This window comes from Pantherophis guttatus, chromosome 3 (assembly GCF_059756535.1).
Source record: "Pantherophis guttatus breed Tessera chromosome 3, ASM5975653v1, whole genome shotgun sequence".
NCBI lineage: Eukaryota > Metazoa > Chordata > Lepidosauria > Squamata > Colubridae > Pantherophis > Pantherophis guttatus.
In genome coordinates, this window is record NC_142065.1 from 7584997 (window position 1) to 7601191 (window position 16195).

Below are 16195 nucleotides of genomic sequence, written 5' to 3' on the forward strand. Positions count from 1 at the left end.
TAAGGATCATATAGCCTGATCACCTTTTGTAATTCTGGGAACACTTTACCTTTCCAGCAACCACTCCATAAGATTCAGGGGTCTTCTCCTTGCTACTTTTTTCCTGTTTCGAACTGTGTGCTTGATTGTTTCTGTGCAGACGTTTCATTACCCAACTAGGTAACATCATCAGGGTTAGAAGGCAGAAGGGTTTGCTCTCTGTTTATAGATAAAAAGAGCCTTGGTGGAGCAGCGGACTAAACTGCTGTTAAAGTAGCACTTAGCTGCCAGCTCCCTGCAATGACTGCAAGTTCAAATCTCACCAGGCTCAAGGTTGACTCAGCCTTCCATCCTTCTGAGGTAGGTAAAAATGAGGACCCGGATTGTGGGGGCAATAAACTGACTTTGTATAAAAAAGAACACCACTTGGGGGGGGGGCAAAAGCCCTACTAAGCAGGTATATACAAAAGTATGAAGGCTATTGCTTAACGCATTGTAAGCCGCCCTGAGTCTCCGGAGAAGGGCGGCATATAAATCGAACCAATAAATAAATAATAAATAAATAAATAAATGAGTGGCTTGCCCTGTCAGTGTTGGTGGGAGGATTCTTGATGGTTCCTTGGTTAGCCATGGTAGCGCAGTGGTTAGAATCCAGTATTGCAGGCTAACTCTGCCGACTGCCAAGAGTTTGAATCTCACCGGCTCAAGGTCAACTCAGCCTTCCCTCCTTCCGAGGTCAGTAAAATGAGGACCCAGATTGTTGGGGGGGGGCAACATGCTGACTCTGTAAACCGCTTAGAGAAGACTGTAAAGCACTGTGAAGCGGAATATAAGTCTAAGTGATATTGCTATTAGGCTGTTGCTTACTGTTTGATTGTTTGTCTGAATTGGTAATTTCTCGATTGGGGTCTTGTTTACTGTTTGATGGTTGATCTAGTATTAATCTTGAGGTAAATCTTTGTTTACCTCAGTGTGGATTGCTGGTGAGGAGGTGTTTTGAATTGGCTACCCAATGTATACCATCTGTCCCTATCTTTGTGTTTTACTTCTCTGATTATTTTAATGCTAACACTTTATTTAAAGTATTAGCCAAACCTACCATCTTTGTGTCATCTGCAGACTCGATAACAACCCCCTCAACTCCTAGTCACTGATACAGTATTTTCCTCCAAGTCAAGGAATATTGGGAATAATAATCCTTCCGCCAACTGTGAATCCACCTAACAATAATATTATCTCTAGCCCATATTTCTATGTATCTTAACTTCAGTAGTCAAGACTTAATTCTGCTTTGTAAGGCCTTGGTAAGGCCACACTTGGAATATTGCACCCAGTTTTGGTCGCCACGATATTAAAAAAAAAAAAAGATGTTGGGACTCTGGAAAGAGTGCAGAGAAGAGCAACAAAGATGATTAGGGGACTGGAGGCTAAAACATATGAAGAACGGTTGCAGGAATTGGGGATGTCTAGTTTAATGAAAAGAAGGACTAGGGGAGACATGATAGCAGTCTCACAATAACAACCGCAACAGCACTTAGACTTATATACGGCCGCTTCACAGTACTTTACAGCCCTCTCTAAGCAGGGTCTTTCTGTCTCCTACCCTTGGCCGCACCTCCTTCTCCCCCAGGGTTCCTCCTCGGGCGATTCTCCTCTGACTTTTCTCCTCGGCTGACACACCCCCACCCATTCACCCTGGGCAATGGGCAGGTGTGGGTTTCACTTACCTTTGCTACCGATTTGCTCGCGCGCGTGCCACTTCTGCGCATGCACAGAAGATCATATTTGATGACGTCTGGGTGGGTGGGCGGAGCCTCCCGCCGCCGCTATTACCGGTTCGCCTGAACCGGGGCGAACCGGTAACAACCCACCACTGGCAATGGGCCACGGCACCTTCGTCCCACACGCTTTGGCACGGCCAATTCGCAGAAGGAAGGTTTGTTTTGGGTTTTTCGCTGCCTGGGACAGTTAGCCGCCAATCAATCAGCAGCCCAATGGGTTGGGTTTAGGAAAGCCAAATGCTTGTTAGGAGAAGCGGAAAACCCAGGATGAACCCTCCTCCTGCAAATCAGCCACGCTGAAGCGCGTGGGACAGAGGGACCATGGCCCATTGCCCAGGGCGAATGAATGGGGCAGTGGTGGGTTCCTCCCGGTTTGGCCCAGTTCTCCCGAGCCGGTAGCGGTGACGATATGATGTCACCAAACCGGTTCTGTCCCCCCCGCCCCCCAGTGCCCCCCCACCCCCCACGTTATTCTTACCTTTTATTTGGCCCCACCCCCAATCTATTGCTGCCTCCTGAGTCCCAGCTGATGGCTAGAGGGAAAAAAACTGTTTAAACTCTTGCCGTGGGGCTTCCAAGGGCCGCCCTACAGCTGACCAGTCTTAAAAGAAAACAAATGAGTAGACCAGTGCCTGCAAAAATACATGAGTAGATCAGTGCCTGCAAAAATAAATGGGTAGATCAGTGCCTGCAAAAATAAATGGGTAGACCAGTGCCTGCAAAAATACATGAGTAGATCAGTACCTGCAAAAATACATGAGTAGATCAGTGCCTGCAAAAATAAATGGGTAGACCAGTGCCTGCAAAAATACATGAGTAGATCAGTACCTGCAAAAATACATGAGTAGATCAGTGCCTGCAAAAATACATGAGTAGATCAGTACCTGCAAAAATACATGAGTAGACCAGTGCCTGCAAAAATACATGAGTAGATCAGTACCTGCAAAAATACATGAGTAGATCAGTGCCTGCAAAAATAAATGGGTAGACCAGTGCCTGCAAAAATACCTGAGTAGATCAGTGCCTGCAAAAATAAATGGGTAGACCGGTACAGCTCTGCAAGCAGTTAAAAGCCTGGTAGACCAGTACCTCTGCTAAATCCTAAATAATTGTCACATGACCATCAAGCCACGCCCACAAAATAAGCCATGCCCACAGAACCAGTAGTAAAAAACTTTAGAACCCACCCCTGGAATGAGGGTGTGTTAGCCGAGGAGAAATGTCAGAGGAGAATCACCCAAAGCGGAACGCTGGGGGAGAAGGAGGTGCAGCCAAGGATAGGAGACGAAAAGTCCCATTCTGCGGTTTGCAGAGCCATCATATCGCCCCCAACAATCTGGGTTGTCATTTTACCGACCTCGGAAGGGTTGCCAAGAAGGGGTCAAATTATTCTCCAAAGCACCAGAGGGCAGGACAAGAAATGATGTTTGGAAACTAATCAAAGAGAGAAGCAACCTGGAATTAAGGAGAAACTTCAGTAAGAGTGGGGACAATTAACCAGTAAAACAGCTTTCCTCCAGAAGTTGTAGTGGCTTCATTGCTGGAGGTTTTTAAGAGATTGGACAACCATTTGTCTGAAATGTTATAGGGTTTCCTGCTTGAGCACGGGGTTGGACTAGAAGACCTCCAAGGTCCTTTCCGACCCTATTATCCTTTGTTCTATTGTTTAAGCTGTGGATCAAATGTATTCCCTCTGTATTATATGTGAATATTCCTGCAGACATGTATGTGGGCATTCCATTAAAGAGGATTTTAAAAATCTACAATAAATCAGGAATACCTGACTTTAGAACTGTTTAAATAGCCCCACAAGGAACAAAAGTATATCCTTAAAACTTCCAAGCTTTGCCAACTTTTTAGAAGACATTTAACATTCAAATTTGCTTTTTGACTGGCAAAAACCCCTTACATTGCCATTGTCGTAAGAATATCCCAATAAAAGAAACAGGAGACCGCAACACAAATAATAATTCTTACTTTAAGGTTTATTAAAGGTTTATTTCATAAGCAATTTGGGACATGAGCAGCCATCATAACGCAACTTAGAGTAACAACCCATTGCAATGAGGTCCACTGACATAGCTGAGTCCAGCAAGCAAGGAGTAGCTATGGCCGGTGGTCCTGAATTCATCCCAAGATATTCTATTTATACTTTTCTGCACGCATTTCACAACTGACTTCCTTGCTCTTTCTTACTGACAGACAGTCTCCACAAATACCTACGTTCATCTCAAACCTCTATCCATCGACTACTTTCAGTTCCCTATTTCTCGTGGTTTCGTCCAAATCAGAGGTGGGTTTCAGCAGGTTCTGACCAGTTCTGGAGAACCGGTAGCGGAAATTTTGAGTAGTTCGGAGAACCGGTAGTAAAAATTCTGACTGGCCACGCCCCCATCTATTCTCTGCCTCCCAAATCCCAACTGATCGGGAGGAAATGGGGATTTTGCAGTAACCTTCCCCTGGAGTGGGGTGGGAATGGAGATTTTACAGTATCCTTCCCCTGCCAAGCCCACCAAGCCATGCCACGCCCACAAAACCGGTAGTAAAAAAATTTGAAACCCTCCACTGGTCCAAATATATTTATAAAGCTAACATACTTTGCAAAATCATGTTTCCCAATTAGCAACGGCTCAGGAGGATTACAAATAGTTCTGATACATTTTGAAATCATCCTATCTAAAACTTTGGTTCATGTCTTTTTATTCTGGGGCCTGCTATCATCCAAAGGCCTTATTGAATCTGATAGATCAATAGTTTATATTTTTTGTTTTCCGCACCATTTTTTTAAAAAAGAAAAGAAAAGAATGGTTTCCTTAGGTTCCTTGGAATCTTTTTTGATTATTTTCCTTTTGGAAGCATGACAAGGTGAACTCTAATAAGCTATCAAATTGTGAAAGACAAAGCAAGATGACACAGCTGCTATCAAGTACAAGCAGATATCAAATGTTGACATCCAATATCAAAATTAACCATGAAGTGTTGAAATTAGATCCCGGGGAGGAGGAGGTAGATATAAGTCAAATGTTTGATAAGCATTCTGCAAATATCTACATATTTGAGGAATAAATTCATTCCACCTATTGCTGACATCCATATATTGAAAGGAGGTAGGGTTGCTACAGGTAGTCCTTGACTTACAATAGCTCATTTAGTGACCATTCGAAGATACAACATCACTGAAAGAATGACTTATGACCATTTTTCACCCTTATGACCGTTGCAACATCCTCCTGGTCACGTGACCCGAGATTTGGAAGCTTGGCCACTGGTTCATATTTATGACGGTTGCAGTGTCCCGGGGTCACGTGATCCCCTTTTGTGACCTTCTGACAAGCAAAGTCAATGGGGAAGCCAGATTCGCTTAACGGCCAGCTTATTAACTTAACTGCAGTGATTCACTTAACAGCAAGAAAAGTTGTAAAATGGGGCAAAACGTACTTAAGAAATGTCTCCCTAAGCAACATAAATTTCGGGCTCGATTACAGTCGTAAATCGAGGACTACCTGTTCTGCCCCAGCTACGGACCCCAAAGAACGCAGCACACACAAAGTCTGTACAAACCTTAGTTTACTAAATTAAATCAGTCTTTTTCAAATAAAGGCTGTTAATTAACTTTCTTAACAGCCTACAAGAATCCAAAGAATAAATCATCGTAATCTTACTAGGGTTGGCAGAAAGTCCAGAAGCAATTTGCAGGAAGCTGATAAGAGAACTAAGATCAAGACACGAAGGACAGTGAACGAAGTTGTTCCCTGCAAATTGCCTCAGTCGTCATCCTTCCTTAAATAGGCTAAGGGAGTGGCCAATTAGCCCCAAGCCTTACTCTTGAGGAGACCTCCTCCTGAGGAACCACTCCCGCCTTTTGGCAGCTCTGCGCGCCCGTGCATTGAGAAGAGGCTCCTCCTCTTCTTCCTCTTCACTTATAGGAGCTTCTGGAGGTTCTCAAGGCCCTGGCTGAATCCCTGCCTCTGGCACCGCATCTTCTCCAGCCTCCTCATTGTCTGACTCAAGTGCCAGCTGCACAGGCTGCTGGCGCAGCACCACACCAGCCTCCTCGCTGTCGGAATCAGCTACTAGCTGCACAGGCCGCTGACGGGCCACAACACTACCTGTATAAGCTGTCCTTGCATTGGGAAGTAAATCAACCTTTCAATTCTGTGATGAATCTGTCTAAATTTCAACTAGGAAAATTTTGTTACAATCCCAAGGAAGGCTCCCATCATTTCAAACTGAGATGCCAGGTTCTATAAACAGGTAGTCCTCGATTTACGACCGCCCTGGAGCCCTGCATTTCTGTTGCTAAGTGAGACATTTTTAAGTGAATTTTCCCTCATTTTACGACTTCTCTTGCCAGAGTTGTTAAGTGAATCTGGCTTCCCCAGTGACTTTGCTTGTCAGAAGGTTACAAAAAGGGATCAGATGACCCTGGGACACTGCAACCGACAGAAATACGAACCTGTTGCCGGGCTTCCAAATCGTGGGTCACGTGACCATGAGGATGTTGCAATGGCCATAAGTGTGAAAAATGGTCATAAGTCACTTTTTCAGTGATGTTGTAACTTCGAATGGTTGTTGACAAGCATCTGAATTTTGACGACGTGACCACAGGGATGCTGCAAGGGTCGTAAGTGTGAAAAATGGTCAAAAATCACTTTTTTCAGTGTCGTTGTAACTTTCTTTTCTTGCCTTCTGGTGTTTTGGAAAATAAATTGACCCCCTCCCTTCTTTGTGGCAGCCCTCAAATACTGGATTACTGCTGTCATGTCACCCCTAGTCCTTCTTTTCTCTAGACTGGCCATACCCAATTCCTTCAACCGTTCTCTGTACCTTTTTGTCTCCAGGCCCTTAATCATTTTAGTTGCTCTTCTTGGCACTTTTTCCAAAGTTTCTTGGGCTGGCTGGGGAATTCTGGGAGTTGAAGTCCACAGGTCTTAAGGTGTCCAAAGTTGGACACCCTTTGCTTAGAGCCTTTCCCAGGGGTGGGCTGCTGGGGGTTCGCAGGGGTTCGGGAGAACCTTTAGCCAAGATTCAGTGCAGTTCGGAGAACCCCCAAATCCCACTCCTGGGTGGCTCTGCCCACCCCTCCCCTCCCAGGAGTCCCCACGTGGCCAATTTTGGATGCAGGTAAGTGCACCACGTGTGGAGGCTCAGGGAGGGTGAAAAATGGGACTACTGGAAGTTCAGGAAGGCCAGAAATGGGCCCGTTTCCGGCCTCCAGAGGGCCTCCAGAGCCTGGGGAGGCCGTTTTCGCCCTCCTGGAGGCTCAAGGAAAGCCTCCAGAGCCTGGGGAGGGCAAAAAGCCATCCTGTCCCCGTCCCCCCCCCGTCCCCCGCCGTGGTGCAGGAGGCCAACTAGGCCACACACACCATTGCCACGCCCACCCAGCAACCGGGCAGAGAACTCCTTGCTAAAAAATTTTAAGCCCACCCCTGGCCTTTCCCACTTTCTTTAGGCCATCCCAATTTTAGAGAAACAACCTTAACTTTGACTGTGAAATGCTTTTTTATTGAACACAATGTTAAATTCTATTGTTGTTGGATTCCAGATGAGTTTAGAGAATGATGATAAACGAGCACGAACACGGTCCAAGGCAATTAGAGGTAAGCGTTTTGTTCCACTCTCCATGGGGAAACACGGGTGCAGATGGTTCAGACACGTTGGTCTGAATGGAATCCTGCCTGAGGATGAGACCTTGTGTGTTTTTGTGTGTCGTTTGCGCACAGCCATTTCCCCTTCCCAATTATTCCCGACAGACTGCTTTGGCCAATGACTCAAATGGCCATTCAACCCAGGCACCAACTTTCCAGTCGGTTTTCTAATTCCTCCCTTGCTCCTTTTCCTTCTTTAAAAACCAGGCATACACGCCTGATTTGCTACACAACGACAGACTGCTTTTATCACAGCCTGAGACTTTAAAGTTTTGCATTTGGCTGGGAAGGGAAGTGCTGGGCATGGAAGAATGCAAGGCTGATGGGTGTAGGGAATGGAGGAAAAATAAGCGGTTAACTCTGAGTTGGATGTCTATTTATTTTCAGGCTTTGAAAGGAAGGAAGGGAGGATGGGAGGGAGGGAGGGAGGGAGGAAGGAAGGAAGGAAGGAAGGAGGGAGGGAGGGAGGGTGGGAGATGAAAAGGAAGAAGCAAGGAAATGGAAAGAAGGAAAGAAGGAAGAAAGAAAAGGAGGGAGGGAAGGAAGAAGAAAGGAAGGAAAGAAGGGGGAGGGGGACATGAAAAGGAAGGAACAAGGAAATGGGAAGAAGGAAAGAAGGAAGAAAGAAAAGGAGGGAGGGAGGGAGGGAGGGAGGAAGGAAGGGGGAGGGGGAGATGAAAAGAAAGCAAGGAAATGGGAAGAAGGAAAGAAGGAAGAAAGAAAAGGAGGGAGGAAGGAAGGAAAGAAGGGAGGGAGATGAAAGGAAGGAACAAGGAAATGGGAGGAAGGAAAGAAGGAAGAAAGAAAAGGAGGAAGGAAGGAGAAAAGGATGAGAAAAGAAAGGAAGGAGATGGGAACAAGGAAGGGAAGAAGGGAGATAGAGGTAGATAGATAGATAGATAGATAGATAGATAGATAGATAGATAGATAGATAGATGATAGATAGATAGATAGATAGATAGATAGATAGATAGATAGATAGATGATAGATAGATAGATAGATAGATAGATAGATAGATAGATAGATAGATAGATAGATAGATAGGAAGGAAGGAAGGAGTGATAAGTAGAGATGGGAGGAAAGATAGATAGATAGATAGATAGATAGATAGATAGATAGATAGATAGATGGATAGATAGATAGATAGATAGATAGATGATAGATAGATAGGAAGGAAGGAAGTTTAGTTTAGTTTAGTTTATTTGATTTGTATACCGCCCTACTCCCGAAGGACTCAGGGCGGTGAACAGCCAACAATAAAATACATAAATACACAAAATTTAAAAACCCGATAAAATCAAATTAAATTATTTGGCCCAGACAAATTAAAATACCCCAATAATTTAAAAACAGATTAAAATTTACATATTTAAAAAGGGAAGAAATTAGGCCAAGCCCGCTTGATGGAATAAAAAGGTCTTCACAGCACGGCGGAAGGAGTGCAGATCTGGGATCCTCCGTATCTCTGGGGGGAGCTCATTCCAGATGGTAGGTGCCCCCACAGAGAAGGCTCTCCCCCTAGGGGCCGCCAGTCGACACTGTTTGGCTGATGGCACCCGGAGGAGTCCCTCTCTATGAGAGCGTACTGGCCGGTGGGAGGCTATTGGTGGTAGTAGGCGGTCCCGTAAATAACCAGGCCCTAAGCCATGGAAGGAAGGAAGGAAGGAAGGAAGGAAGGAAGGAAGGAAGGAAGGAAGGAAGGAAGGAAGGAGGGAGGGAGGGAGGGAGGGAGGGAGGGAGGGAAGGAAGGAAGGAAGGAAGGAAGGAAGGATAGATAGATATAGAGATAGATAGATAGATAGATAGATAGATAGATAGATAGATAGATAGATAGATAGATAGATAGATAGATGATAGAGATAGATAAATAGATAGATAGATGATAGATAGATAGATAGATAGATAGATAGATAGATAGATAGATAGACAGACAGACAGACAGACAGACAGACAGACAGACAGACAGATAGATGATGGACCGACAGATAGATATAGATTCATCATTGCAGAATTGCAATGACGGGTTCAAAACACCATTATCAAGGCCTTTTCTATCCCATTTGGAATCAATTCTCTAATTCAAACCGATCGGCCAAGAGAGCCTGACAATATTTCAGTTTGCTGTCCCAGAAGCTGCAGCAAATTAACCCCAAATCAGTGGTAGCTACATTGGGTCATTCATCTAAACAAGCAGATGAATCCCGGTTGCCACAGGAGGGCATTCCCTTTGTTGAGCCAATGACAATGCTCCTAAATCATAAAGCCAGGGACTGCATTTTCCAGAAATGTTAATTGGACTGAGTTATTAAACGGGGGGAAGAAAGAGGAACAGAGTGTTCAGACTATAAGATTTGCAAAAAATGTTGCTTCACTACAGGGAGTCCTCAACCATAGTGAAGCCCGAAATCTATGTTGCTAAGTGAGACATCTGCCCCCATTTTACGACTTTTCTTGCCCCCCGTTGTTAAGTGAGTCACTGCATTTGTTAAGTTAGCAACCCAGTTGTTAAGCCAATCTGTCTTCCCCATTGACTTTGCTTGTTGGAAGGTCAGCAAAGGGGATCCCATGACCCCAGGACATTGCAACCCGTCATAAATATGAACCGGTTGCCCAGCGTCCGAATTTTGATCACGTGACCACGGGAATGCCACAACGGTCATAAGTGTGAAAAATGGTCGTAAAGTCACTTTTCCCAGTCCCGTGGTAAACTTTGAACGAATGCTAAATGAACTGTTGTAAGTCAAGGACTACAGCAGTGATGGCTAACCTTTTTGCCATCGCATGCCAAAAGTGGGGGGAGCGGGGGTGGGTCGCACACATGCATGCCCACGCCCATAATTCTATGTGCCCCACCCCCACGCATGCACGCACGGTCCTCCTGCGCTCCCCCTGCTTTTGGCACGCAATGGCATGGTGGGCCCGGTAGGCCTGTTTTTTGCTCTCCTCAGGCTCCAGAGCCTCTCTAGGAGCCTGGGGAGGGCAAAAACAGCCTTCCCCAACCCCCATGGAGGCCTTTCGGAGGCAGGAAACAATCTGTTTCCCTACTTCCGGGTGGCCCAGAAGGCCCGAAAATCAGCTGGCCAGCACACACGTGTGCTGCAGCTGAGCTTGCGTGCACACCAATATGGCTCCATGTGCCACCTGTGGCATGCATGCCATAGGTTCGCCATCATGGACCCACAGTATATAGATTGAATTTATGGAATGAGATTTGAGCTTCGACCAATGCTGGACCATACTAAGCATGATCAAAGGATTCAAATTAGTATGTAGATCAGTTGTGGTTGCTATTTGGTGGGGGCAGTAGGTTATGTTTGCAATTTGCACCGAGTGACTTTTTTTTTTTCCCCAAAACTGCCTTAATCTTCTTTCTCTTTGACCTTGTTTTCTTCTGTTCTTCCTTCTTGCTCCTGCAGTACCAACAGAACTCATTGGGCAGGAGTTGAGGTAAGGAACCATATCTTGGATCTGATCTCTAATAGATCTGCTTGCTGTTTCGCCCCCGTGACGGACGTGACAGTTCTTGTCGTGTTTCTTAAGCGAATCGCTGCCGTTGTTAAATGAATCACAGTGTCAGGGTTCCTTGGGGGTGTTCCTTGGAACCCTGACGCATGGGGACATTAAGTGAATTGGGCTTCACCCATTGACTCTGTGGTCAGAAGCCAGCTGGGGAGGACACAAACGGCAATCACGCTGTTGTGACCTAGGCTTCCTGAGTCATTAAAACACACAAGTAGTCCCAAAAACCTCTTTTATTGCAAGAGCTGTGAATTACGTTCATTCACAGCTGAGTCCCAATTAGTTGCAAAAAGTCCTTCGGGAGAAGTCCTTCAGGATAATCCCCAACCTTTATCTCCCTTGACACTCTGCCAAAGACCTACTTGGCAAAGCCACACAGAGTCCAGAATCAAACAGAGATGCTGACTGGGAACAGAATTAACAACGTTGCTTTCCTGCAAAGGGCCCACATGCCTTTGCTCCTCTTTTAAGCCTTATGGGAGGAGCCAATCATCTCCAGGCCTTACTCCTGAGTTGTCCCTTTTGCTTTAGCTGCTCTTGCCTTCTGGCAGCTCTGTGCATGCGTGTACTAGGAACAGGCTCCTCCTGCTTCTCTGATGTCCGACTCTGGAGGCTCCGGAGTCCGCGCATAACTCCCAGATGGCCCTGGCTCCATCTCTGCCTCCGACGCAGAGCCCTCGTCCGAGCCTTCCCCAGACTCCAGGACTGGCCCATGTTCCTCCCCAGCCTCCTCACTATCCGACTCCGCTGCAAGCTCTGCAGACTGCTGGCAGACCACAACACACAACACACAACACACAACACGCAACCCCAGGATGCTGCAAATACTAAATACATGCTGGTTGTCAAGGTTGCCTGAATTTTGATCATGGGACTGTGGGAAAGCTGCAACGGTGGCCAGTGTGAGAACGGTTAAGTCAGGTTTTTTTCAGTGCCGTTGTAACTTTGAACGGTCACTAAACGAATAGTTGTATGTCGAGGATGACCTGCAGAGTCTGGACACATCTGGAAGGTGCCACGTTTCTGAAGGCTACTGTACTGTCCACAGCTTTCTTAGCTCGGGTTGTGGCTTGAGGTCCTTCACCGTCCCTTTGAAGGACCTTCTGTGAATAACAGAATTTGAAAGGGACCTTGGAGGTCTTCTAGTCCAACCCCCTGCTCAAGCAGAAGACCGTGTACCATTTCAGACAAATGGCTGTCCAGTCTCTTTTTAAAACCTTCCAGTGATGGAGCACCCAGAATTCTGAACAAGCCGTTCCACTGATTAATTATCTTCACTGTTAGGAAATTTCTCCTTCGTTCTAGGTTGCTTCTCTCCTTGATCCATTTCCATCCATTGTTTCTTGTCCTGCCCTCAGGGGCTGTGGAGAATAAGATGACTCCCTCTTCTTGGTGGTGGCCCCTCAAATACTGAAATACTGCTAACATGTCACCCCTAGTTCTTCTTTTCTCTGGACTGGCCATACCCAATTCTTGCAACCGTTCTTCATATGTTTTAGTCTCCAAGCCTTTAATCATCTTAGTTGATCTTCTTTTCAACTAAGGGAGGGTTTGGCTAATCTAGAGAAAAGAGTCACAGAAATATCTGAAAAATTTGGCTTTGAAGCAGTGGTGGGTTTCAAATTTTTTTACTACCGGTTCTGTGGGTGTGGCTTGATGGGTGTGGCATGGCTTGATAGGCGTGGCTTGGTGCACGTGGCAGGGGAAGGATACTGTATTTATTTATTATTATTTATTAGTTCAATTTATATGCTGCCCTTCTCCGGAGACTCAGGGTGGCTTACAATGCTTTAAGCAATAGCCTTCATACTTTTTGTATATACCTGCTTAGTAGGGCTTTTTGCCCCCCCCCCCAAGCGGTGTTCTATTTTATACAAAGTCAGCTGATTGCCCCCACAATCCGGGTCCTCATTTTACCTACCTCGGAAAGATGGAAGGCTGAGTCAACCTTGAGCCTGGTGAGATTCGAACTCGCAGTAATTGCAGGCAGCTGGCAGCTAAGTGCTACTTTAACAGCAGTTTAGTCCGCTGTGCCACCAAGGCTCTTTAAAATCTGTAAAAGGCTCTGTAAAATCTCCATTCCCACCCCACTCCAGGGGAAGGTTACTACAAAATCCCCATTTCCTCCCGATCAGCTAGGACTTGGGAGGCAGAGAATAGATGAGGGCGGGGCCAGTCAGAATTTTTAGTAGCGGTTCTCCGAACTACTCAAAATTTCCGCTACCGGTTCTCCAGAACTGGTCAGAACTTGCTAAAACCCACCTCTGGCTTGAAGCTTAAACATCTCAAAAACCAAGATCATGGTCGTCGGCAAACAACCCATGAATTTACCACGGATAACTTCGGAAGGAATACCGCTGGAAAAAATTGAAAGGATCACGTACCTCGGTTCTAATTTACACGAAAGCTGGGACATGACCACCGAAGTAAAAGCAACGATAGAGAAAGTTCAAACAGCATTCTTCAAAATGAAAAAGCTCCTCTGCAGTCACGACATCAGCCTAAGACTGAAAATCAGACTTGTCAGATGCTACATCTGCTCTACGGAGTGGAGAGTTGGTCTCTGACGGAAAGCCACTGGAAGAGACCAGAAGCATTTGAAATGTGTGGATTTACAGGCGGCTGTTACGTATAATTTGGGTTGACAAAATCAGAAATGAGGAGGCGATAAGCCACCTGGGAAAGCCAAGGGAAATCATCAAAGCCATTAAAAAGCGAAAGTTAGAGTATTTTGGACGTGTGATGCGACACCTGGAAAAATACGCCATACCTCCAAGGAAAGATTGAAGGCAAACGAGGTCCAGGCAGAAGAAGAACATCATGGCTTCAAAATCTAAGGGATTTTGGTTTGGAGAAAACTCAGCCGCACTTTTTCGTGCGGCTGTTGATAAAAATAGGATCACCAATGTCCGATGACGGATATGGGAGGAGGAGGAGGAGGAGGAGGAGGAGGAGGAGGAGGAGGAGGAGGAGGAGGAGGATCAGAGGTGACATGATAGCAGTATTCCATTGTTTCTTGTCCTGCCTTCTGATGCTTTGGAGAATAGGTTGATACACCCCCCCCGCTCTCTTCTTTGTGGCAACCACTCAAAAAAGAGGGGCTCCTTCCATTCCAAATTATCCTCACCCCCACCCCCTCTCAAGAGAGACCAAAATCTTTGCAAAGTCGGGCAGACTTTCAAAGTGGCACCTGGCAACGGAGGTGACTCCATCTGCTCGGCTGCCTCCAAGATCCGACCCACTCTCCTCCACACCCCGCTGTGTTTACAAGTGTAGCCACCGCCAATTTCTCAGCAGCCTTGGAACGCAGCCCCCCCACTGCCGCCACCCCCCTTCTTGTCCATGGTTAATGTCTTTCTCCCGTCGCCTCCTCTGCCTTTGTCACGGGCACAGCCTGGGCTTCAATTAGTCGATTAATTGTCCAGTTAATCAGGCAGTTAGGGGACAGCTGCAGCGAGGGCTGTGCGTAATCAGGCTGCCCCTGAAATATGTCATTGGCATCAATTGCCACCTCTGCTGATGTGTTCGACAATAAAAGGCAGGCCGGGACGGGCGCCTGGTGCTCGGTAATCTGCATAACAGCCTGTTTCCCCCAAAATAGAAACACCGTAGGAAGTTGGACTGGGTAGCTTCCAATTGCTCTTTTGACACCTGGGGTTTTCTAATGAGGAACCTCTCTTATTCGACCCACGGGATTTGCATATGCCCCATGGAATCCTGAAAAGTTGGTGTGTTTTCAGGAATACTTGGTGGATTATTCTTAAGGAATTAAGGAGAAGCATCCTAACCAGTGGTGGGTTCCTCCCGGTTCGGTCCGGTTCGGCCGAGCCGGTAGCGGTGATGTTATGACGTCACCAAACCGGTTCTCCCCCCCGCCCTCCCACATTATTCTTACCTTTTATTTGGTCCCATCCCCAATCTATTGCTGCCTCCTGAGTCCCAGCTGATGACTAGAGGGAAAAAAACTGCTTAAACTCTTGCCAGCAGGGCTTCAAAGGGCCGCCCTACAGCTGATCAGTGTTAAAAGCAAACAAATGAGTCGGGTCGTAAGTGCGAGGACTGGTTGTAAGTACGACAACCTTCCAGAAATGACTCTGACCAGCTAGCCATGCCCACCTAGTCACATGACCTCCAAGCCACACCCACAAAATAAGCCACGCCCACGGAACCGGTAGTAAAAAAAAATAGAACCCACCCCTGATCCTAACAGTGAGGACAATCAACCAGTGCAGGGGTCTGCAACCTTAAACACTCAAAGAGCCATTTGGATCCGTTTCCCACAGAAAAGAAAACACCGGGAGCCACAAAACCTTTCCCGTGCCTGACTATTTCTTGAGCAGCCACAAAACTAGCCTATGTAGTTGAATGAAACATTCTGTTTTCTTCCTAAATTTTTCTTTTCTTGGATTTATCCATGGTTGGCCTACCGGGGGTTGAAAAGCTCAATAAATCGCGTGCCGACAGGTGTCGCACATTGGAGGCTGTGACGCATATTTTGAGCGACAGGGAGCCGCAGCAGAGGGGTGAAAGAGCCACACGCGGCTCCAGAGCCTCAGGTTGCTGACCTCTGAACCAGTGGAACAGTTTGCCTTCAGAAGTTGTGGGTGCTTCATCAATTGGATAGCCATAGGTCTGAAAAGGGAGAGGGTTTTCTGTTTGAGCAGAGGTTTAGGACTTTTCACCTCTCTCTCTAATGCTAGGATACCCACCCGAAACAAAAACTCCTTTGGATGAAGCCAGGTTACTATCTGCACCCCCATCCCCGCTCTTCGTTTCCACCCCTCCCCTTCTTTCGCCTTGATTGATCGATTGATTGACATTGATTGATTGATTGAAATCTGTAATTTAGATATTACAGGGAGTTCTTGATTTACAACCAGAGGTGGGTTTCAGCAGGTTCTGACCAGTTCTGGAGAACCGGTAGCGGAAATTTTGAGTAGTTCGGAGAACCGCTAAATACCACCTCTGGCTGGCCCCGCCCCCATCTATTCTCTGCCTCCTGAGTCCCAGCTGATCGGGAGGAAATGGGGATTTTGCAGTAAGTTTCCCCTGGAGTAGGGTGGGAATGGAGATTTTACAGTATCCTTCCCCTGGAGTGGGGTGGGAATGGAGATTTTATAGTATCCTTCCCTTGGCATGCCCACCAAGCCACGCCCACCAAGCCATGCCACGCCCACCAAACCCACAGAACCGGTAGTACAAAATTTTGAAATCCACCACTGCTTACAGCCATTCGTTTAGTGGAAGGGTGGGAGGGAGGGAGGGAG

At 46.5% G+C, this 16195-nt stretch overlaps 1 protein-coding gene across 5 annotated transcripts in view; it reads left to right on the top strand.

Annotated features, from left to right (window-relative positions):
* The window catches only part of MYT1 (myelin transcription factor 1), a 194155-nt gene that overhangs the window by 80909 nt on the left and 97051 nt on the right, over positions 1–16195 (top strand). For all 5 annotated transcript variants that reach the window (XM_060684370.2, XM_060684372.2, XM_060684374.2 and 2 more), the window contains exons 3-4: positions 7306–7360; positions 10826–10856. In XM_060684370.2, the coding sequence (XP_060540353.2) occupies positions 7306–7360; positions 10826–10856 (86 nt within the window). The remainder of the gene's footprint in view (positions 1–7305; positions 7361–10825; positions 10857–16195) is intronic.